This window comes from Panicum virgatum, chromosome 4K (genome assembly GCF_016808335.1).
Source record: "Panicum virgatum strain AP13 chromosome 4K, P.virgatum_v5, whole genome shotgun sequence".
In the NCBI taxonomy this organism is placed as follows: domain Eukaryota; kingdom Viridiplantae; phylum Streptophyta; class Magnoliopsida; order Poales; family Poaceae; genus Panicum; species Panicum virgatum.
In genome coordinates this window covers 45,083,454-45,107,123 of record NC_053139.1, presented here as the reverse complement: position 1 = coordinate 45,107,123, position 23,670 = coordinate 45,083,454, and the positions used below count along the sequence as shown (strand labels likewise).

At 52.2% G+C, this 23,670-nt stretch overlaps 2 protein-coding genes and 2 pseudogenes across 5 annotated transcripts; 1 reads left to right on the top strand and 3 right to left on the bottom strand.

Annotated features, from left to right (window-relative positions):
* The first annotated feature begins 2,441 nt into the window (after positions 1-2,441).
* Positions 2,442-5,490, top strand: LOC120705247 (annotated as a pseudogene).
* A 1,955-nt stretch (positions 5,491-7,445) lies between these two features.
* On the bottom strand, positions 7,446-11,137 carry LOC120704315. 4 transcript variants are annotated; one of them, XM_039988661.1, is made up of 7 exons: positions 10,610-11,135; positions 9,766-9,875; positions 9,634-9,675; positions 8,711-8,875; positions 8,433-8,609; positions 7,999-8,208; positions 7,446-7,907 (listed from the first exon to the last, which is right to left on the bottom strand). In XM_039988661.1, exons 1-7 carry the CDS (start codon positions 10,836-10,838, stop codon positions 7,554-7,556), a joined length of 1,287 nt encoding a protein of 428 aa, XP_039844595.1. In that variant the 5' UTR covers positions 10,839-11,135; the 3' UTR covers positions 7,446-7,553. The 4 variants fall into 4 exon arrangements, with proteins under 4 accessions (XP_039844595.1, XP_039844597.1, XP_039844598.1 ...); XM_039988663.1 differs by lacking the exon at positions 10,610-11,135 and adding an exon at positions 10,133-10,598; XM_039988664.1 differs by lacking the exon at positions 10,610-11,135 and adding an exon at positions 10,328-10,598.
* A 345-nt stretch (positions 11,138-11,482) lies between these two features.
* Positions 11,483-12,525, bottom strand: LOC120702281 (mitogen-activated protein kinase kinase 9-like). The gene is made up of 2 exons (XM_039986000.1): positions 12,341-12,525; positions 11,483-12,294 (listed from the first exon to the last, which is right to left on the bottom strand). Exons 1-2 carry the CDS (start codon positions 12,523-12,525, stop codon positions 11,556-11,558), a joined length of 924 nt encoding a protein of 307 aa, XP_039841934.1. The 3' UTR covers positions 11,483-11,555.
* LOC120702280 lies at positions 12,490-14,136 on the bottom strand (annotated as a pseudogene).
* Positions 14,137-23,670: the final 9,534 nt, after the last annotated feature.

The following is a 23,670-nucleotide window of genomic DNA, read 5'->3' as shown; positions in this document are numbered from 1 at the left end:
TCTCATTCTTTTCTTAGGAGTAACCTACGGCTGCATGCTAGCAGCGCGTGAAGGCGCCCTGGATGTGCCTGAACCGCATCATCCAGCATCACCTCAGGAGCTCGGGGGACCCCTCCTTGCCTAAGAGCTGTCACATGCTTACATGGCATGAGACAAATTCTTTGGCTTTGAATGGAAGAGGCCCCCTCCCCCTGCCGTTGCCGTTGCCGATGGAAACCAGAGCGCTTGCGCAGCAGATGGACCGGTGCGACGCGTGGAGAAGTGTGGTCGTTCGCCGGCTTGTCCTTGGTGCTAGCGCCAGGGGCCCCCGCGCGAGGAGGCGGGGTCCTGTCTTGCAGCAGCACCGAGCAACGCTGAGGTGGATCTCCGGTGCTGGAGACGGCAGGACGACACGGTCCACATCCTCCGGGATGGCCGTCGGCTCCAGGCTCTATGTTGAGAGGAAGCCTTGAGCCGACACCATGCCACCGCAGAGGAGGTGTGGCCGTTGCTTGAGAGAAAACCTTGAGTCGACGTAGGGGCAGCAGCGCCCAGCGGCGCCTCCGCTGTGCGCCGCTACGCCGGCTCCGAGGTGTCGCAGTGGCGACGCACAGCAGGCGTCGCTGTCGTGCGCCACCGCACCGAGGGCGTTGCTGCGCCGGTGCCAAGACAGCTGGAGTGAGTGTGGCCCTGCCTTCCTTCATCTTCAGGTTCGTCGTTGCAGAGGATGAACACGGCCCCAGAAGCCTGAAGATCCAGTCAGCGCTTGTTCTTCCCCACGGACGGCGCCAAAATGTTGTGGGGTTCTAGGGGTACCCACAGCCGGGTGGCGGAACGCACCCGCCTATTCCCAGTGAGGGAGTACTCGGGGAAGTACTAGGCGACGGGGCTGGATCTACGCTGAGACAAGGACTCAAGAACACACGATTTAGAGTGGTTCGGGCCGCCGGAGCGTAATACCCTACGTCCACTGGGAGATGTATTGTTCTTGGTGGTGTGTATGAATCTATCCTCTGCCGGCCTTGGCTCTTGCGCGGCCTGAGGTTTTCTAGCAGCGCCCCCCCTTTTATAGATCAAGGGGGAGCGGATACATAGGACGTTGGTGCCCCGACAGGTGGGCCCAACGTGACTGTGGCTACAGTGGTAGCGAATCTTTCCTCCGATATGCACACTGCTGCTCTCCTGACTCAGGGGGGTCTTTTCTTGTCCCGTTGGCTAGGCGCCCGTTGGAGTAGCGTAGCTTGCGGCGTGGCCTGCTGAGGCTATTATGTAGCGTCATAATGGGCGAAGCTGAGCCGTCGTATCCATCTGCTATGGCAGACTGGCAGGCGCGGCGTGGGCGGCTCCACTACCTTGGTAATACGCGATCAATAGTGTCCCCTGGTCAATGAAACGCCTCAGCTTCTGTCATATCAATGCAGACGTTCACCTACCGCAATAAATGCAATGGTGGGTGAACGTTGGCATGGAAACCCAAACGGCCATGTCTTGCAGACACGTGGCGGCCCCGGACCACCCCGACGCGGGGCGTCGATCTCTTCCCTTAGTGAGGGGTCCGGTTACTATACAGGGGGTTCGGGACCCTATGAGGGGTCCGGGACCCTGCGGGGGTCCGGTCTCCTTGGGAGGTCCGGAGCCCCGGCTGCTTGGGCACGAGTTCCTGCCTCTTCCGGGACACGTGGTGTCTCCGGACCTTTCCAAACTGTGGAACGGTCCGGGCCGCTGCTGGGAGAACAGGACTCCGGACCGCAGGGGTCCGGCTGTTTGGATGTAGTTAAGGATAACTACAAGATCCTTGCCTAGACACAGCAAGAGGGGGTACCCCAGTCCTGGGGTACCGACACCGCCGTTGGTTTTTCCCGAGGTACCAACAAACTCCACGCCGTCCCGCCTTGGCGCCAGGAGTGGATCGCCACGCGGCCCAGCAGTGGCCCAAGCATCTGGGCTGTCCTTCTCCACCGCACGGTCGTCCGGTTGGGCCTCCAACACCACCGCAAGGTCTCCCGCCTCCGCATGGTCGTCGAGCTCCCGCCACTGCAACGCCGCCGCATGGTACATCGGCACGCACCACGCTCTTGTCCAAACCGACTCACTGCCACCGCGCCATCCGTATACCTGCACACCACAGACCAAGAAATCGACGCAATCTCCACGAAGTCGCGACTACACCACTGTCAGTCCACTCCACGTGTTGGCAATCACTCATCACACTATGGAGCAGGCCTCCACTGCCTCTCATCTTGTAGTCATAAACTCATAGCACATTGAAAGAACTGAAAGTAATTTAATCCTACATAGTCTGTTCTGCAGTGTCCAAACACAAAACCTTATTCTTTATGTATGATTTCCAACCGTGATTGTCGTTCCATTATGCAACAGGGCAGCAGTGAAAAAAAATTGTGTAGCTACTTCACTGGTATTTTCCTTCTTTGAGTAGACAGAGTTCCAGTCAGTCACCCACTATGGCAGAGGTGATTATATCAAGCTTGGCAACCTCAGTTCTTCACAAGGCTGCATCCTTTGGTACTGATTGGGCTGTTAATCAGATCAAGTCAGCATGGAAAGTCAAGAAAGAAGTAGGAAAGTTGGAGAGGTCACTAAGATCCATCTGTGCTGTTCTCAGAGATACTGAGAGCAAGCAGTCTACTTCTCATGCACTTCAAGAGTGGCTGGATAATCTAAAGGATGCAGTCTATGACATAGACGATGTTTTGGATGACCTAGCCACTGAAGCTCTTGAACAAGAAGTTCAAAAAGATCTATTCTCTCGAGTAAATCATCTTATTACTTATCCTTTTCGGTTGAGCAACAAAATAAAACAAGTTCGTAAAAAACTTGATGAGATAGAAGCCAACAAAGAGCAATTTGGTTTAGCTGTGCAGCCAGTGGATAGCCAGGTGGCACCCAGAAGCAGCAATAGGGAAACACATTCCTTCATCAATGAATCAGACATTATTGGAAGAGATGAAGCTACAAAGGATATTGTTACAAGGATTCTGACAGCTTCAGACTCCACAAGTTCTAATTCTGTTCTTCCCATTACTGGCTTAGGAGGCATTGGAAAAACAGCACTAGCGAAACTGATTTACAATGCTGCGGATATTACTGATAAGTTTGAAATGAAGTTATGGGCATGTGTCTGATGTTTTTGATCTTAAGAAAATCTTGGAGGACATAATAGAATCAGGTACTGGTGAGAGCAATAAACATCAAAATCTTGAGACACTGCAGAAGAAGTTGTTTGGGCTTTTACAGGGAAAGAGATACTTTCTTGTGCTAGATGATCTGTGGAATGAGAAACCTAGCGATTGGGAAGAGTTGAGAAGCTTGCTATCCAGAGGTGGAAGTGGAAGCATGATTATAATCACCACTCGTAGTTCAAATGTTGCATCGCTGGTGAAAACTTTAGAACCATATGATGTAGCAAAACTACCACAGGATGAGTGCATGCAAATATTTATTAGGTATGCATTCAGAGATAAGGAATTCAAGGATCCCGAGCTGCTCGAAATTGGAGAATGCATTGTGAAAAAATGTTGTGGTGTTCCCTTGGCAGCGAAGACCCTGGGTTCTCTTTTGTTCAGTTGCCAAGATGTCAAAGAATGGAGATGCATCGAGGGAGACAATTTGTGGAACGTGAAACAAGAAAATGATGGTATATTGCCAGCGCTGAAATTAAGCTATGATGCACTTCCACCTCATCTACGAGCATGTTTTGCTTCCCTATCCACTTTCCCTAAGGATCTTCGTCTTTATAAAGAGATTCTTGTTGCATTTTGGATGGCACTAGGGTTGCTGCATACAGACAGTGAAAGCAAGGACATGTTGTCTATAGGTGAAAGATACTTGCATGAACTTTTAGGAAGATCATTCTTACAAGATCAACGTATCATTTTCGACAACACTATTGAGCAATGTAAAATGCATGATCTAATTCACGATCTTTCAATAAAAATATCACAAAAAGAGCGTGCAATTATTAATAGTAGAAAAGTTGATGTCTCTGATAGGACAAAACACCTAGTTTGGGACTGCCAAGACTTGTCAACGGAGATGAAATTTCCCAAGCAACTAAAAAAGGCATGCAGGGCAAGGACATTTGCAAGCATGCGTAACACTGGCACTGTGAGTAAATCCTTTCTTGAGGATCTTTTCTCAACTTTCAAGCACCTTCGTGTCCTGATTTTCGGCCGTGTTAGATTTGAAGAGCTACCAAGTTCGATAGGAAATTTAAGGCACCAAAGGTACTTAGATCTAGCATGGAATAGGAACATCAAATACGTTCCAAATTCTTTATGCAAGCTGGTGAATCTACAAACACTTCACCTTGGTCAGTGTGACCAACTAGTGGAGCTGCCAAGAGATGTGCAGACACTTGTTAACCTTACGCATTTCAGCCTGACATCAAAGCAGAAATATTTGATAAAAGATGGGTTTTGCGGTTGGCCTTTCCTCACAATTCTGTATTTAGATGCATGTCCTGAGTTAACATCATTGACAGAGGGACCTGGCAGCCTCGCTTCTCTCAGAGAGCTACACATCTTCAACTGTCCAAAGTTGATTTCTCTTTCTTCCTCCACGTGTCAGCTCTCCGCACTCCAGAGGTTGACTATTAATAACTGCGCTGAGTTTGATTTGATGGAATCGGAGGAAGCCTTGAGCGGGGTGTGCTGCCTTCGTTCCCTCGAGCTTGTTGCCCTTCCAAAGTTGGCGGGATTTCCAGATAGCTTCAAATCCGCTGCGTCCTCTCTCGAATATGTTTGCATTGTTGATTGCAAAGGATTGGAGAAGCTGCCAAGTTTCATCCAAGATTTCACTTGTCTTAAGAAAATTGGAATTAGTGGTTGCCCTGCACTGAGCAGGAGATGCACAGTGGGTTCTGGTGAGGATTACCATCTCATCCGTCATGTCCCTGTTGTACGACATTATCAAGGGAAAACTGTCATACGACACTGATGGAGGATTCTCACCTAAAGGTATGCCTCGGCAGTCTTGATCGGCTCCAGGGTCGTGGTCCCTCCAGCGCGCGAATTCAATTCATCAACTAGATACGGAGTAGTGTTTCCTTTGCACCCCAGTGGAAAATAGTTTCGTTCACTTTATTTGTGATTGAAACGTGCTAATGCGCTTAGCTATCCTCACATTGCAGAAAAGAAATCGACTGCATGCGGCCGGACTTCAGTTTGGAGCTTTGGCAAGTGCATGTCGATCTGGAGTGGTGATTAATTATTGGAGAAACGAGTCACAGATTATCTACGCCGGGCGAGCTCTCGGCTGAGCATATAAACTCCGATCCATCCGCCCCTGCCGAATCATCGCCGCAACATCCATGACGATATCCATCCGTTGTTTTTTCTGTTTTCTGGCCCACGTGTGCTCTGCTCTTTAATTTCCGGACAATACTCCACTATATATGGCTGATGCTGTGGTTTGTGCTTCCGAGTGTAATAGTAATACTGTTAAATTACTTTTCTGCTATCCCACAATAATAAGCTGGATATGATTATTGTACTGCTTGAGTTGTGATGGAAGTGGCACGATATCCCTTGCTTATACATGAAGTTAATTCGGCTTTGTTTCTTGATCAAGTCACGTAGCGATATTCCAGCAGTAAGTAATATATATTATATTATTCTGTTTTTAAAAACATACTACTAGAATATTATAATATTCAGCAGGAACTTTGGATTCACTGTAACATTTTGTGCTACGGCGGACATCGTCTTCGTCTCCCTCCCGCTGTCTCGGCTGTCGCCGCCTCGTCCCCTCTCCAGCCTGCCATCGCCTTGTGCTCCCCCCTCTGGCTGACCAGCCATCACCGCTTGCCTCCATGGCGGCGACCAGTGGAGCTCCCCCCACGTGGCAGCTCACCGGCCGTCCAAGCTCCATTTACTTTTCTTTTCTTTTTAATTTTCTTGTAATATTAATTTATATAAAATAGTATTTTATTTTATGTTGTATTTTTTGGATATTTGATTTTGTTTAGAAATCTTCCAGAACAATATTCTATAATATTTGATTTGTTCTGAAAAATAATATAGAAAAGTGTTCTGGATAATTTGATTGTATTCCACGATAATGTTCCGTAACATTATCATAGAACATTTACCTTTAATTTAAAATAATTATGTTTTAGTGATGATAGATCTATTTAGACAATCATAATGGGTGTAATCGAGCTGCCCTACTCGATGATATCCCCTCCAAAATTTCTGACCAAAAACGAGGAAAGTTGTTTTTTCTTCTGTTTTTTGGTACACATGTGCTCTGTTTTATGATGCTGTGGTTTGTGCTTCCGGGTGTAATACTGGTAAATTATTTTCTGCTACCCCACAATAATAAGCTGGATGTGATTATTGTACTGCTTGAGTTGTGATGGAAGTGGCACGATGTCCCTTGCTTATACATGAAGTTTAATTCGGCTTTGTTTCTTGATCAAGCTAAGCCACGTAGCAATATTCCAGCAGTAAGTATATATTATTCTGTTTTTTAAAACGTACTACTAGAATAACTGTAAACGGGTGCTGCAGAGAAGTGCGCTGCAGGGGACACTGGGACAGTAACGAACCTGCGCTCGACAGGAAGAAACAGGCGTAGCACTCGGGTCAGAGCATACCAAGTGGTTAACATCGTTTGGTGCAGCCGTATTGATCGATCAGCGTCATCCGTGGTAGCCTCGGCATAAGCCCTAGTTTGGAACTTTGGATTCACTGTAACGTTTGTGCTACGGCGGACATCGTCTTCGTCTCCCTCCTACGGCCTCGGCTGTCGCCTCCTTCCCTCTCCAGCCTGTCTTCGTCTCCCTCCTACGGCCTTGGCTGTCGTCGCCTCCTTCCCTCTCCAGCCTGCCGTCGCCTTGTGCTCCCCCTCCTGCCAGCCTACCATCACTGCTTGCCTCCGCGGCGGCAACCAGTGGAGCTCGCCCCCCCCCCCCCCCCCCCCCCCACGTGGCGGCTCACCGGCGGTCCGAGCTCTGTTTATTTTTTTATTTTCTTGTAATATTATTTTATGTAAAATAGTATTTTATTTCATGCTTTATTCTTTGAATATTTGATTTTGTTTAGAAATCTCCGAGAACAATATTCTAGAATATTTGATTCATTCCAAAAAATAATATAGAAAAGTGTTCCGGATAATTTGATTGTATTCCACGATAATGTTCTGTAACATTATCCTAGAACATTTACCTTTAATTTCAAAATAATTATGTTTTAGTGATAGATCTATTTAGACAATCATAATGGGTGTAATCGAGCTGCCCTACTCGATGATATCCCCTCCAAAATTTCTGACCAAAAACGAGGAAATTTGATTCCATTCGCAAGCGACGCCGAGCCCCGACGTGTTGAGTTGTTGACACCTCCGCCCGCCACCGGAATCTCACCGGCGCCGCTTGTGTTGCCGGGGCTAAGGCAAAACCATATGCAAACATCTTAATCAACTACATATTCGCAGTAGACAGAAAGGAGCATAAGCAGTGAAAATCACATCATATGATTGACTTCAAGTCATGTCCAAGACGCATGAACAGAACAAACGCATCTGTCTAAGCACTACTGCATCAAATGTGGCACTCATACCATTTCCTGCTTAACTTCCTGGACAGCAGGCTCGGAGATAGATCCTGCTCTCCCCAGTGGCATAGGTGGATTCTCAGGCATTCCCATATGTCGACCTTCTTGCTTCTCAACCTCCAAGGACAGAAGGGTCAGTGCGTGATCTCCTCTCCCCGGTGGCACTGAATTCTGAGGCAGGGCCGCATGTCCATCGTCATGGACCAAAATGTTCAATAGTCTTGTTGCATCATCCTTGACTTCACGGGCCCACACAATTTCATTGTAGACTGCCGCGCCGGTACGCTTCAGTAGCTTACCATCATACAGACGTGCGTCAGCTTTCAACCTAAGTAGCTCGTCCTTCGATAACATCTGAAAGAAACACGTTTGGCCTATTACTAAATGGCTAGATTACACCAAACAGTGAGAAACTGAGAACAAATTCAGAAGATTTGTGGTTTACCGATTCAGGATCATCATATACAATGTCAGTTTCAGGATCATATAAAACCTTGAGAGCTGTTGCAATTTTCATTAAGCTCCAACCCTGACACGCAATACCTGATACCTCCATAATGCACTCACCAGCACTAAGCAAGAATTCAGAATGCTTCGTCTCACATAAATCACAGTCATACAGGACACATGCTGTATCAATAATACGCTCATTAACCTGTATACAAGGAGAGTTGCTTCATCAATAACAGAAAAATATAAACTATGTACAGAAATACTGTATTAAAAAGTTTGGTCAGCAGCAATTAAGGCCTCAAGCCACAAACTATCATACAGAGCGCAGCAGCAATTGAGGCCTCAAGCCACAAACTATCATATATATAATAGTAAATCAGAAAGCATTTAGTTCCATCCATACAGCAAAGCAAACGGTGCTCTCACCATCTCTGGTTTAACACTGAAACCATGACGATTCAGCACAGTCTTCAATCCATAACTCATCTGAAGGCGCTCTTCCATAGGCAGCTCAGATTCTTCCTGAGGCACTAGACTCTTCATGAGATGTTTTATGCCCCACATCACCTCCATCACAGCATCATTAAAAAGGCAGGATATTTTCTGCAAAATACCACAGAAAAATTGCTTCTCAAAATTATGCTAGAAAAATTGCTTCTCAAAATTGTTCAAAGATATAAGCAAAGAAGGTAGACTGTACTAACCAACTTCTGTTCAATGATTGATTTATGCTCCTGCTTTCCAACAGCTAATTTTTGACCTGGGAGATGCCATTTCTTGATCATCTGGGCAAGCTCACTGTTCATACCAGTGTGGTTAAATGCATTGGACTTGTCCTTGAAAGTCTTGAATTCCTTCAGCCAGATAACCTGATATAACAAATAATTAAGTTAAGGGTAAAATACAACTATCAAGTGTCATGCCAGTATCTAGTGGGCATAAGTTCTGTAGGTGCATCAAGGTATATTCTTGTTTTTAAGTCTTTGTTTACCCGACTCTTGCAGTGTAATTAAGAATAAGTATTCGTTCCTAAAATAATGCAATGCTTTTTTTAAAATGGACCATAGTGGCACTTTCTGATAGTAGTACTATCATGTCTGGGCGAAGCCACACCTAGCTAGCAGTCACTAGTTAAAAACTGGTGCATTTGGTTTCATTCTGTGCCAATCAATTGCCTGCATCGTGAACTTTCAGGAAAATAGCTTTCGGGCATGAGTGCAAGTGTGCAACAGCATCACACTAGACACTACATGCTGTGCAAACAGAGTTATGGAAAAGAGTTTGAACAAACAAGATATAATGAACAGTTAAAACTGGCTAGCAGTTATTACTAGTTAAAAACTGTATTAGGTTTCACTCTGTCGCGATCAACTGCCCGCATAGTGAACTTTCAGGAAAATAGTTTTCAGGCATGAGTGCAACAGCATCATACTAGATACTACATGCTCTGCAAAAATAATTATGGGAAAGAGTTTGAATAAATAAGAACTAATGAACAGTGAGCCTATCCATATGCCTCCCATCAAGCAATAGAATACAAAATAGAAAATGGTAATAATGATTATGCAAGATCACTGCTCGGTTATATTGGCAACAAGCAATCAGAAGGAAAGAAAGGGGCACTGACGCGGTATGTCATATAATCTTTGACATAGTTTGCCCAGATGTTCTGCAGGAGACAAAGCAAATACAGAAAATTTAGGTCGATGACAATGCTTCGACAATCAAGTTACATCAGATGGAAGAATAAAACAAGTACCTCCTCTGCTTTTGGTAGAAACAATTGGACACCATCAATGTTGAATATGGCAAATCCAGAGGGTGTCTCAAACAGCAGTAAGACCAAGCCCGTGTTCCCCAACTCATCAACTGCAAAACATTAGTCAATCAAACTTGGGTTGGTATGATTACCAAGGGGAAAAAAAACTTGTACAACAATTGCCAATTCCTACAATGGCTACAAAACCAGCCTCATTTGGAAAGCACATGCAGAGAACAAATGCTAAGCCTTTGCTTGGATTCTTATCCGGAACAAAATTCTGATGGCTGATAACCTAGCGCTAAGAGATTGGCCTCATCAGAGTTCCTGCACCCTCTGCAGCGGTCAGATGGAAACTGGATCCCACCTTTGCTTCCATTGCCCCTTTGCTAATGCTGCGAGGAGCATTTCGACAGCCAATAGCTAATGAACACCACCAGGTCCTTCACTTTTTTCCTCTTAATTGGAAAGTAGAGCTGCCATTTGCGCTAAAGAAAAAACAACAACCGCCGATTCATATACAAAACATGAATTCAACCACCCGGGGAGCAAAAACTTGTACAGCAATCGGCGATTCAGATATCAAAAGTGAAGTCAGCCGCAGATCGGAGGTCCCCTCCGGCCAACCCAGGTTAACAACCCCCTGGTCTCCGGGGACTGGGGGAACAGACCCAAGTCGGTTCCATCAGCGCGGAAGATCACGACACATCCCTCCCTTGGTCCCGCGGTAAAGGTGTAAGACTCCGCTCTAGGGTTCCCTTGTCGTTCTAGGTACTCGATCGATTATTTCCTCCCGGCGTGGTTGGGATTGAGAGAAGGATGGCGACGGCGGGGAGAGGCTCACCAATAGTACAAATCTGCGTCTTCGGAACGGCTGGTGTGGAAGAACGCCCTCGTCGCTTCCAGCCTTTTCGCGCCATCGCTGTCGAGGTCGAGAACTCGAGATCGCAGATAGCGCATGTGCTGCGTGCTGTCCAGTCGCCGCGCCGGCGTACGCAACCTGTTGCCACTGCGGCTAGGATGAGACGAGCCAGCCGAGCAGCCGGACGGCACGGGATGGATGGTTTGATCATTCAAAACTTGAAAAGCGTAGCCGGCCTCCGTTGAAAAAGGTGTGGCAGTCGGAGAGGAAACACGCTGCTTTTTCGGCTAGCGGAACTGCGGAAGGGATCACCTGCTAATGGAATGAAATAAGCACGCAGACATACGCCTGCTCTCCGCGGCGCCGGCGCGGCTTCCTCCTCCAAAGAGATTTCCAAGTTCGGTTTAGTCCAAACTTAACAACGCTGCACAAGGTTATGGATGGTTATACCAAATTTATTTGAGCAAATTCTCTAAAAAAAATTATGTGAGCAAAGGCATTCTGCATAATGTAAAAAACAGTAACTGAATCGTGCCGAGGGTGCTGGGTGGTTGATGTTGGCCAATGTGGTTCGGAGAGAGCGCGGGGTTCGGAGGGTTTGGCGGCCTCGCGAAAGGGTTTGGCGGCCTCGCGGGCGCTTTCAGTCAGCGAGGCCGCGACGCGCCGGGAGATGTCCGCGGGACGCCGAGCCATCAGCGGTGGTAGGCTAACAAGTAGGAAAACCAAATGAATGCGCAAAATGACAAGCATGCATCAAAGAAACAATTTTGCTGCTGGCAGAAGATCCGATCGAAATTGGATGAGCACGAGTTGTCACATACATCATCGAGTACACAAATTATCGAATAGGTTAATCAGCAAAAGAAACACACAGTTAAACTGAAGAATCCCGCAGCGCGCGCTCCTCGACGATGTAATCTCCTGCCCGCTACAGCGTCTCGACGATGAGGTCCCGCAGCGCGCGCCTTGACGCCTCGACGTCGCGACGGGTGAGGAACGGGTGCCCAAGCAGCTGCGGCACCGTGGCGCGCCGGGTCGGCTCCCTCTGCAGGCACGCGGCCACGAACCCGCGCAGCTCCGGCGACGCCTCTGCTTCTTCCGGCACGCGCAGGGGCTCCCCGTGGCAGATGGCCAGCTCCAGCTCCAGCTCCGCCGCAGACGCCTTGTCTGCATCCGGCACGACGGCGAAGCGGCCCAGGAAGAGCTCCAGGACGGTGACCCCGAGGCCCCACACGTCGGCGGCCATGGCGCCGTGCGGCCCGGCGCGGGCTCTGGGCGCGAACCGCTCGGGGCTGAAGTAGGCGCGGGTGCCGGCGGTGATGGGCACCTGGAGGCGCTCGCCGGCGCTGCCGTAGAGGATCCTCGAGGTGTTGAAGTCGCTGATCTTGATCTCGCCGCGGGAGCTGGCGAGGAAGTTGTCGGGCTTGACGTCCAGGTGCGCGACGCCGCGCGAGTGGAGCTGGGCCAGCCCCACGACGCAGTGCGCGGCCGCCTCGGCGAGCGCCGGCTCGGGGACTCCTCCCCTGCTCCCCCGGCGCCGGCACAGGACGCGGCCGAGCGAGCCGGCGTCCATGAACTCGAGAGCGAACGCGGGCTCGCCGGCGGGCCCGCGGAGCATGGCGTGGCAGTCGACGACGTGCGGCGGCGCGGCGGAGCACCTCGGCCTCCTCCTCCACGTCGGGGTCCGCGTCGTACGACATCTTGAGCGCGAACACGGCGCCGGTGCGGCGGTGGCGCGCCTTGCTGACGCGGGCGAAGCCGCCGGCGCCGAGGTCGCCGACCCAGTCGAGGTCCGACAGCCGCAGCTCCTCGGGCGCCGGCGCCGGCGCTGGCGGCGGAGCCGCCGGGACCCTCTTCATCATCTGGTGCGGAAGGAAGCCGACCCGGTGGGTCGCCATCGGGAGGACGGAGCAAGCCATCATCGGACGCGCGGCGCGGTGGTGGGTGGGAGGCGACGCCGGCGAGATGCAATGCAAGAAGCGACGGGGGCAGGAGCGACGGGGCTGCAGACGCGCAAGATGGGAGGGAAGCAGTGGAGGCCCTGGGATTTATGGCGGGGGATGATGGATTGGAACACACGTCTCGTTGGAACCGAATCGAACTGGATGCGGAGTCGCGGCTGAGGCGGTCGCCATTCTTTCCATGTATGGAATGGATGGCGGGAAGGGAGTCCGATTGAGCAGCGGAGAACAACAGCTGGAGAACGATGGCCGGAGTCGGACTCGGACACACCATACAGCAAAGGCGCGTCTCCGTACAGCTGGGCGCTGTGGTTCCGACTTCCGACTCACCTTCCGGCTCCTTATTCGGCCTTCGCGACGCGCGCACTAGAACAAAGTTTCAGATTTTTGTATATCGAAGAAAAAAGGAAAGAATATCAAAGCTCTGCAGTTTTGGCCCAAATTTACCAAAATTTATCCAAAAAAAGTAAAGTATCTGCTACTTTGCAGCACTTGTGCAGGTACCACTCAGAGAACTTGAGCTCATTCAGTAATAGGGTACTGACTCCTGAGAAGCACTTGTGATCTCAAAGCACAGCCACTTAGCCCCACGTTGCACGCATTTTCTGGAAAATAAAAGCAAAGAAATATTTGATCAAAGCTCTTAATTAACTTATTTTGCTCGCAACAAGAATTGAAGTCCGAGCATGTTAGTATTTCTTTTCTTTTTTTGCCAAGAACAAGAAGTCAATTTTCTTGACTGCTGGATTAGTTATATATGGTACTACTTTTTCTTGCCAAGAACAAGAAGTCAATTTTCAACAAACTTCAACTGTGTGGGGAATTTGTGATTTTGGTTCAGCAGTTGAAAACTTATTCAATCATCATACGTACGTACCTCTGTACATCTCCCCAACTTCGTGGCTTGAGTCCACGCATGAGGCCCTGAAGGATGTCCCTCATAAGCTTGTCACGGTATTCCTTGGAGACAAACCTGATCTCCTCGTGAGCCGTCCTCGTCATCCGGCCGTCGGCGACCTCGACCGTGACGTCCGACATGCGCCCCACACTCTCGACGCGCACCTCGTCGGCGTAGCAGCATCGCCAGTCGAACACCCGCAGCTTCGGCGCGCGGAGGCGGAAGGACGCGTACGAGGTGAAGCTGGCGCGAAAGCGCGAGCTTAGCAGGAACCACTTGAGATCGGACGGCGACTCCGTGGAGCTGTACCCTTGTCACGACATGCGGAGCGTCCTCAGCTCGTCGGCGAGCACGCTGATCCCGGCCTTGGTGTCTCTCGTCATCACGCTGACGTCGACGATGTCGAGGTGCCTGAGGCGAGGCATGGCGTCGCACGTGATGGCGATTCTGGCGGGGAGCGTGCACTCGCCGATGCGCAGGTGCTCCAGCGACGGCAGGCCGGTGAGGAGGAAGTCCAGGCGCAGCACGGTGAGGCCTACCAGCGCCAGCGACCGAAGGGTGCTGGCGCTCGGGCCGTGGATGTGTGGCGGTGGCAGCTGGAGGGACCAGGCGCCGGGGTCCTCGTCCTTGTCTTCGTCCTCGTAGCGCATGTGTTTTCCGAGGGGTGAGATGAAGAAAAGACCAGCGCCGACACCGGCGCCGGTTTTCATCACCGACCTGTCGAAGTACATGGTCCAGCATTCAGCTTGGATTTGTGGTGGGGGTAGCTGAGTGACCGTCCACTCAGCGACAAAGTCGGCCAAGACTTGGGACTTGATCGCCTTGCGAGGGGCGTAGGTGAGAGTTTCTCCTATCAGCTCTACGGACCACTTGGCAATTCTACCCTCGGCTTCCCTGTTGCGGACTATCTCTCCTAGAGGGAAAAACGAGACCACGGTGACGGGATGGGCCTCGAAGTAGTGGCGCAGCTTTCGCCGAGCCAAAACCACTGCGTATAGCAGCTTCTGGATATGCGGATAGCGTGTCTTGGTTTCGGACCTCCTTGATGAATCCGGCCGCCAGAAGTTTCTGCAGCTCCTCGCCGATCGCCCGGTTCTTGAGCTCGTCGAAGCGTCGCCGGCGCTGCTTCACCGGCTTGGAGTTGGGTCGGATATCAAGGGAGTGCTCGGCGACCTCCCTCGGTATGCCAGGCATGTCCGAGGGGCTCCACGCAAAGATGTCTGTGTTGGCGCGGAGAAAGTCGACGAGTATCACTTCTTATTTGCTGTCGAGGGTGGCGCTGACCTCAAACGCCTTGTCATCGGAGTGATTCGGGTCGAGGGGCACCTTCTTGATACCCTCGGCGGGTTTGAAGCTGCCCGTGTGTCGGTGCGTGGAGTCCAAGACCTCGCTTGCCATCTTGTCGAGGGTGGCTGCGAGGGCCTCGTTCTCCGCTTGAGCCTCCGCGTGCTCGACACACTCGACGTCGCACTCGTATGCGTGCTCGAACGAGGAGCTTGAGATAGGTTTAGTTGGGGATGGCCATGAATTTGGTATAGCAGGGACGACTAAGGATGGCGTGGTAGGCTCCCCGAAACCCCACCACCTTGAAGGTGAGCACTTCCTTGCGAAAGTTGGCTGTCGTGCCGAAACAGACGGGTAGATCGATCTGGCCGAGGGGTTGGACTCGCTTCCCCAGCGCAACGCCATGGAATGGCGACTTGCTGGGGCGGAGCTTGTTCAATCCGATCCACATGAGCTCCAAGGTGTGGGCGTACATGATGTTGAGGCTGCTGCCTCCGTCCATGAGCACCTTGGAGAAGCGGGTGTTGCCGATGATGGGGTCGACAACATGAGCTCCCGGGTGTGGGACGTAGTCGGGGTGGTCCTCGCGGCCTAAGGAAATAGTGTCCTCCGACCAGTCGAGGTAGGATGGCGTGGTCTTGGTGACGGAGAAAACTTCCCGGCGCTCTCGCTTGCATTGTCGAGAGGTCATGTTTGTCATCGGTCCTCCAAAGATGAAGAAGGCGTTCTCCACCAGGGGGAACTCGTCGTCTCCACCTTTGTCGCCAGCATCCTTCTTCTTGTTCTCGTCGCGATGCGCGACGCAGTTATAGTATTTTCGGAGCATCTCGCACTGCTCTAGGGTGTGGTTGACCGAGCCCTTGTGGTAAGGGCACGGTTTCTTGAGCATGCCGTCGAACAGGCCGCCACCGCCTCGAGGGGGGCCTCGAGGTCCTTTGCGGTCTGGGGCAGCAACGAAGGCCTCGTCGGAGTCTTCCACCTGCCCCGGTCCATGCTGGTTTGGTGGGGCCGAGTCTTCCGCCTGCCCCGGTCCACGCTGGTTTGGTGGGGCCGACTTCTTCCATTTCTTCTCCCGCTTTTGTTTCTTGGCGGGGGCGTTGGTCTTGGCATTGTTGCCCTCTGCGGGCGCATCTTCCTTGCGCTTGTTTGGCTTGTCATCGAAAATGGCACCAACGGCCTCCTCGCTGGCGGCGTAGTTGGTGGCAGCGTCGAACAACTCGTTGGTGTTGGCGAGACGGCTTTGCAAAAGCTCGTGCACCAGGTTCCTGCACGTTGTGCCCTCGAGGAAGGCGTTGATGACCTCAACGTGGGTGACACTGGGGAGCTCGGTGCATTGCTTCGAGAAGCGCCGCACGTAGTCGTGCAGGGACTCATTGGGCTTCTGTCGGCATCCTATGAGGTCCCAGGAGTTCCCAGGGCGCACGTACGTGCCCTGGAAGTTGCCCATGAAGATCTGGACTAAGTCGGCCCAGTTGTGGATCTGGTCCGCGGGCAAGTGCTCGAGCCACGTTCGTGTGGCGTCAGCAAGGTGAAGGGGAAGATTGCGGATGATGACCGCGTCGTCCGTCGCACCGCCCAGCTGGCATGCTAGGCGGTAGTCGTTGAGCCAGACTGCGGGATCGGTCTCGCCGGAGTACTTGACGAGGGTGGTAGGCTGTCGAAAGCGTGGGGGAAAAGGAGCGGTACGAATCTCCCGACTGAACACACGGGTGCCCGGAGGCTCCGATGACTCGCCCCTGTCATGTTCGGGGTCGAAACGTCCACCCCGTCGAGGGGTGTACTTCCTACCATTGATGATGTTGTGGGCGTTGCCTTCGCCGGCATGTCCGCGCGTGTCGTGGAGTCGCTCCCTTGCGGGAGTCTTTCTGATGCGTTTGTGCATCGAGGGTGCCTTCGCACCGTGCGCTGCGGCTGTCTTTCCCTTCCCTCCTGGTGGAGTGTGCACCGAAAACTCGTGGTCCTGTCGTGCAGTCCCACCGGGCTGCTTCGGGACTATCGAGCGCATGCGAGACGCAGAGCTCTCGTCTTGCTGCACAGCAGCTTGCTCGATGAGCGCCTGTGCCTCGCGGCGCAGGTTGCGACCCGAAGTCGTCGACGGCTCCGGCATTGCTTGGAGTAGGTAGGACGCAGCGACGTGTTTTTTGCTAGCCGTTTTCAGTTCCGGAGGTTTGTCGACGTTGTCATCGACTAGGATCCGCTCCCGGGCAACGCGTGCCACCGCCTGGACATGTGCATCATGCGCGGTGCGCAGCTCCTGTGTTTGCCGACGTTGCTCGTCGAGCTTGGCTTGAAGCTCCTTGAGCTGCGCCAGCTGTGCCTGCCGCGCCACCGAGCTTGACGAAGAAGAAGGGGTCACGGGCGGCACCACTGGTTGGTTTGCCTGCGCGTCTGCCCCGCCGTTCCCGTCATTGCCCGGAGCATTGTCGTTTTGCCCGTCCGCGAGCTCGGCCATGAAGCACTCCCGAGTGGGATCGTAATCCCCCTCGCTAGAGTCCTCGGAGCAAGTGAGGCAGTAAGCCGCCGCGAGCTGGAACGAGCGGAAAGTGTCGGGGTCGCGGACCCCGGAGTAGTCCTCGGCCTCCTCGGCCGTGAAGTTGTCCATGAAGAAGCTGATGTCGTCGGCGATTGAGCTCGCCATCTCGGGGTAGGAGTCGTCAGGGGGATGATGCGATGAGGTTGCGGATCGACAAGAGGTGATGACCCGACAGATCCTCGTACTCGGCGAAGTTGGTGCTGGACGAAGATGCGTAGGTGGCAGCGTTGCACATCCCAAAGGGAAAGGGCGACGGCGCAGTCGCGCCCCCTAGGAGGCACTGAGACTACAGTCGATGATGGTGCCGGTGTAGATGACGCCGAGGCACGTGATGACGAAGCGGTGGCCCCGTCGGCCGCGACGCTGAGCAGCGACATGGCAACCTCAACCCACGTGGGAGAGCTAAGGCGTGCCGCCCGGCGCCGCTCCATGCATGCGCTTGTCGTGAGTGCTGGCCCGAGCTCCTATTACGCCGGGCTGGTGAAGTCGGAGTGTCAGGGTTGCGTCTGGGCGAGAGGAGCTCCATGAGGTAACCGTTACCGGTTGCTCTGAACTCAAGACTCCCGAACCAAATCACGTATCCCGCTGGGAGCGGACCCGAGGCGCCCATGGGAAATGGGTTGGATCTGCTCGCCATCCCTAGAGATCAAATGGGAACAAAAGACAAATGTCACACAGCGTCCCCTGCCTGACGCGCCAACTGTCGGTGTCCTGACCCGGCGGTCCGGACCCATCCAGTGATGATGCTGCGTGTTCCTCGTCCCAGATGTTGATGCAAGAGGCAACACATTAACGCACAGGTTTATCTTAGTTTCGGCCGTGGGGCCGTACGTCCAGCAAAGGGGTGTGCGAGAGCACTGTACTGTCTTGCACCGGGGGTGCATGTAGTAGGGGGTACAAGCGAGGCGAGAGAGGGAGGGAAGCTCCCAAGTCTCTGCGAGAGGGGGAGTTGATTGACGCGAGTGCCAATATCGGGCTCAGAAGAGCGTATGTGCTCTGTGAGTAGTGATGAGCGTTGTACATGCATAGGGGACGGTGTACATGCATAGGGGACCGTGGAAGTCGTCGTCTTCTCCCCGAATCGCGGGAGTGCAGTGGTCGAGCACTGTGGGAAGTACACTGTGGGATATGGCGCCGGGCGTGGCAGTCATTCTGGGCATCGTCCTTGGTCTTGCGGAGATCGCACCGGCGTCCTGGCGGCTTCAGCGGGCGGCGTGGTCGTTGCTATGGGGGGTACCGTCCTCCAGGCGTGGCGTGGCGGCGTTCCGAATGTCCTACAGGCCAGGGTCCTGTCCTGGTCAAGGCCGGAGCCGCTTCCGAGGGTCGTGCCCATGCCGTTCGAGGGCTCCGCGGAAGGGAAAGTACGAAGGAGGTATGAGGAGTTGGCAGTATAGTAGTTGGAGCAGTGCCGAGCATGTCTTGCGCGGCGTCGCAGGTTTCCACAGTGTCGTCACAGCGTCCGGGATGGCGGAGCAGTGACCGGAGTTGGAGGACGAGACTCCGGTCACAGCCACTGTGGGGAATGGCGGTCTGGCGCCGTCTGGCCGGAGCGATGTGGAGGAGTGGTTGTCATTTAATACCTCCGTACGGCGGGCGGGTGAGCGGAAGAGCGATTTGTCCTTTCCGTCGAGGGGTGGCCTCGAGCGAGGTGGAGACGTTCTGCTTTCTCGAGGGCAGGCTCGCTACCCTCTAGCGAGGTAGAGGCGCGGGGTGCGGTCGAGGGCTTCGGCGGAGAGCCCTCGAACGAGGCGGAGATCACCCCGCGGGTCCGAGGGGGTGCGGATGGGCCGCACTGCGTACGTGGGCCGCGTGTTGGGCTTCTTTGAGTCATTTCCTTTCTTCCAGATTGGAAGAAGGCTGTAGGCTTTCGTGGGCCCGGTTGCCCAGCATGTATTTGTGTTTTTAGGACGATTTTAGTTCTCTGATTAGAGTGCCCCTAATCATAGTACCCGACAATACTCTTGTTGCGGTGGACACTACGATGCACTTGCTTCTTCTCCTTTCCCCAGCCCGTTTGAGGGTGGCTCGTGACCAGCCGCGACGGCTGCACTGCTGGAGCCGCGGCCGCTCGTGATCGCACCGGCTCAGCGAGCCGGTGTGCTCGTCGCGGCTGTCCGCGCAGTTGTTTGCGACATGTTCAAAGATGACCAGAAACATGCACGCACATCGCTGAAACGGCTGGGGCTTCCCTGTCTCCTTTGCCTGTCTCCGTCGGTGTCCCAGTGCACGTGGAGGCCATCCCTTCATCTCCCATCTAGAAAGCTGGGCCCACCAATTTTTCATCCACATCTCACGCTGCCAGGAAAACGGAGCCGTTAGTCCGTTCGTCTGCTACTGCTCGATTCCCCCTTGAATAAAAAAGCGCTCGTCAGCTCACTGCCGCACAAATCAGAGAGCTCGATTTAGGTGTGGATAGCTTATCCTCTGCGGAACTTCACACTCAGCAGCAATATGATTGATTTGGGCGGCAGCAAGGTAAATCTCGATGGTGAGTAGCTGAATTTTGTGGCAGAATCTCAATTCCAATGGATTTCGATTTGGGTGGCGAGAACCTCGATTTCGGCTGCGAGATTTGGATTCGGATGGTCACAATCTCGATTCATGATGCAGGATCTCAAGTCAAGGTCCCGCACGTCTCGGGCGGCGTCCCTCTGCGCTCGCGTCACCTCACGTATCCATCACCAGGCGGATCGATCGGTGCGCCGTCACGCGGGCGGGGGGCCGCGCGTCTGACCCGGGCGGGTTCACGTGGATGGGGCCTGGGCCCTACCGTTATGCCGACCCCACGTGTCAGTGGAACTGGTTCTGTACCGACTTGGTGACGTTGGTGTGCTGGGCGAAGTCACCGTGACAGCCCTAGTGCGGGTCGAGTTGTAGCTGGCTCTTTCCCTATTGCCAACCGTCGGAAGGACACGACTTGGAGTCCGACACGAGTAGCGTTGCAGTCCTGCTTATAAATTCAACTCAAGCAGTAGATAAGCAATCGACCAATCGTACAAGTTCAACTCTGGGAGAAGGCCGGGTTGCAAGTAGAATAGAACAAAAACTGCGTGTCTCACGAGCTAGCTAGGGTCGAGCATGAACTTGAATTTGGATGTTGCTCTCCGTGCCAAGTATGATGAGAACATAGCGAACTTAGATGTTGCCAAGATATCGCTGGCTGACGTGTCTCACGAGCTAACTAGGGCCAAGCATGAGCTTGAACTGGCCAAGGTCGCTCCTATCATTAGTGATGTGCTTGAATGTGATAAGTGCTCCATTTTTAAGTCTAATCTAACTTCTTTGCAGTCTAAGTTTGCTACTGTTGTGTGTGAGCTAGAGGAGCTTAGGTCTAGGCCTGTTCTGCTCATGGTCACAAAGTTCCTGGGTCGACCGGGTCGAGGAACAGGGTCGAGGGTCGAGTGACGTCACTTTATAAAATTGTGGTACGAAAGAGGTATACCTCTATGGAACGATAAGTTATTATGTGGAACGCGACTCTGATTCATCCGGGTCGATATTTTCGGGTCGATGGGTCTTTAAAAAGACAAAAACTATATATATATATATGTGCTACTAATGAAGAAACTAATCTGCACAAGCATATAAAAAATACAAAATACTACATTTAGATCATACTACACGTACTCAGCTTATTATCTAATAAAAACCACCTCAATCCGCTATCAATAACCTTCTTATCCCAATTAAATCTGGTAGCAATGAGGGCTGCGACCCCTCTCAAACCGGGACGCGATCCAACCTTGAATGGGACACTGACCCTCTTCGACCCCGACCCTCGAATCGGAACGGCGTTCCCGGGTCGTGGGACGAGGCATCGACCCCGAATTCTGTGACTATGGTTCTGCTTGGTGCTTGTAAGTTTTGTCCCACGCTTAGGTCTGAGCTAGGTGAGAAGAACGCCTTGATTAAGTCTTTGGGGAAGACTAAGGTCGGGGAGTCTAGCCCACCTATTGATTGTCATGTTTGCCCTGGTCTGATTTCTGATTTGGATAATCTTGCGGTAGAGAAAGCCAACTTGGAGAATGAGAACACATATTTTAGGGCGATTCTTAGTTGGGTTTTTAGTAGTGAGCCGCAGTTGGGCATGATGATCAAGCAGTTTAAGCGTGGTGATGGGTTTGGGGTCGGTTACACTTACACGAAGTCAGACTTTGACATGCTGTATGGTAAGATCGGCAAGGCTGCTGGAGTTCCAAGTGCTCTAAACACTGCTAGTACGAGCACGCAGCCTTCGCTTGTTGACCCCGTGGATGGTGTGCTGAAAGAACCACAAAAAGCACATCCACAGAAGCAGGTTTGGTTTCCAAAGCCCAATGAGCTGAGGAATCCCCTCGATACGCTCCCTGCTGCCACAGCCCAGGTTGCCCAGAAGAAGGGGGCTGCTCCTTCCAGTCCAAAGGCGGGGCCTCCACCTCCCAAGAGAGAGGTGGGGTACTACTGCGAGTACTGTCACAGAGACGGTAACTTGGAGGAGTTTTGCTTAAGGAGGAAGCGGGCTGTGAGGCGTGAGCAGTAGAGACATAACTCGGACATGTACTCTGCTCGAGTACATGGTCCTCCTCGGCGTGGTGGTGGGCAAGATGTTAGGGCGCACCATGTAGGTGGAGGACAGGGAGACGGTGGTGATTACCGTGCTCCAGTGGGTGGTCGCTTTGCCGGTCATGCTCCTGGTCATCCTCAGTACGGCTATGGACCACGGGACCGAGGCTTTGGAGGAGGTTACGAGACACCACACTTTCCTCACGGTGGTGGTCGTCAGCCTCGCGGTAGACGGGACGGGGGATACGCTTTGCCTGATTTTGCTAACCCTTCTATAGAGTAAATGGCTCGACACTGGTTTGCTTCACACTTTGCTAACCCCAGTGTTGAGACATTTGCTCACCCTTTGTCTCGCTACTGAAGTGCAGGCTGGAGGCTTGGAGAACAGATGGATCGTGGACTCCGGTTGTTCGCGCCATATGACCGGGAATGACAAGTGGTTCTCCAGCCTCCCCCCGATGCGTTCAAAGGAGTACATTGTGTTCGGGGACAATGGAAAAGGAAAGGTACGTGGAATTGACGCTGTTCGTGTTTCCGATCGTTTTACCTTGAGAGAAGTTGCTTTGGTTTCGAACCTTGGGTTCAATTTGCTCTCTGTTTCGCAACTTCTTGATGAGGGGTTTGAAGTTCGCTTCAAGGAGGGTTGTTCTCGTGTTTTAGATTCCAGAGGAGATTTTGTTTGCCGGATTTTACCTCGCGATCAGATTTTCTTGGTTGATTTCTCTGGAACTTCTCTTGGTCCTCCTTGTTGCTTGTTGGCTGGTCCTTCTTCTGATTTGTGGAAGTGGCATAGGAGACTTGGACATTTGAGTTTTGACTTGTTGTCGAGACTTAGCTCACTTGGCCTGATACGAGGATTGCCCAAATTGAAGTTTGAAAATGATCTTGTTTGCCACCCGTGTCGCCACGGGAAGATGGTTGCCACCTCTCATCGGCCGATTAATCAAGTGATGACCACTCACCCTGGAGAGTTGCTACATATGGACACAGTTGGTCCTTCTCGGGTGATGTCGGTTGGTGGGAAGTCGTATGTTCTTGTGATCGTGGATGACTTTTCTCGCTATTCTTGGGTCTTTTTCATGAGAACCAAGGATGAGGCTGTTGAGTTTGTTCGAGACTTGATCTTGAGGTTGAAAAACGAGCTACCCCATGCCATGAGAGCGATTCGCAGTGACAATGGCACAGAATTCAAAAATGCTCGTTTTGACACCTTTTGCAGTGATCAAGGTCTTGAACACCAGTATTCCTCCCCATACACTCCACAGCAGAATGGGGTTGTAGAGCGGAAGAATCGGACGCTGGTTGAGATGGCTAGGACGATGCTTGATGAGCATAACACTCCTAGAAAATACTAGGCTGAGGCGGTTAACACCGCTTGTTATGTGTCCAATCGTATTTTCTTGCGTGCTTTCATGCACAAGACTTTTTATGAGTTGCAATTTGGACGCAGCCCCGTGTTGACCATCTCAGAGTTTTCAGTTGCCGGTGTTTTGTGTTGAAGGAAGTAAATCTTGATAAGTTTGAGTCTCGATCGTCTGACGGTATTTTTATCGGTTACGTTTCTCATTCCAGAGCCTACCGTGTGTTGATTATTGATACTAACATCGTCAAAGAGACTTGTGAAGTCACTTTCGACGATACTGCACCATGCAATGCCTCTGTCTTTGAAGTTGCAGGAGATGATGAGCTCGGCACCTCCATCTTTGAAGATGGGGAGGAAGAACCTGCGGAGGGTGATGCTGAGGCTACCACACGTGCTGTGGACCCAGCTGCCTCCGCCACGAGCTCGGACGATGATGACGTCCCCGACCCGACTACATCTACT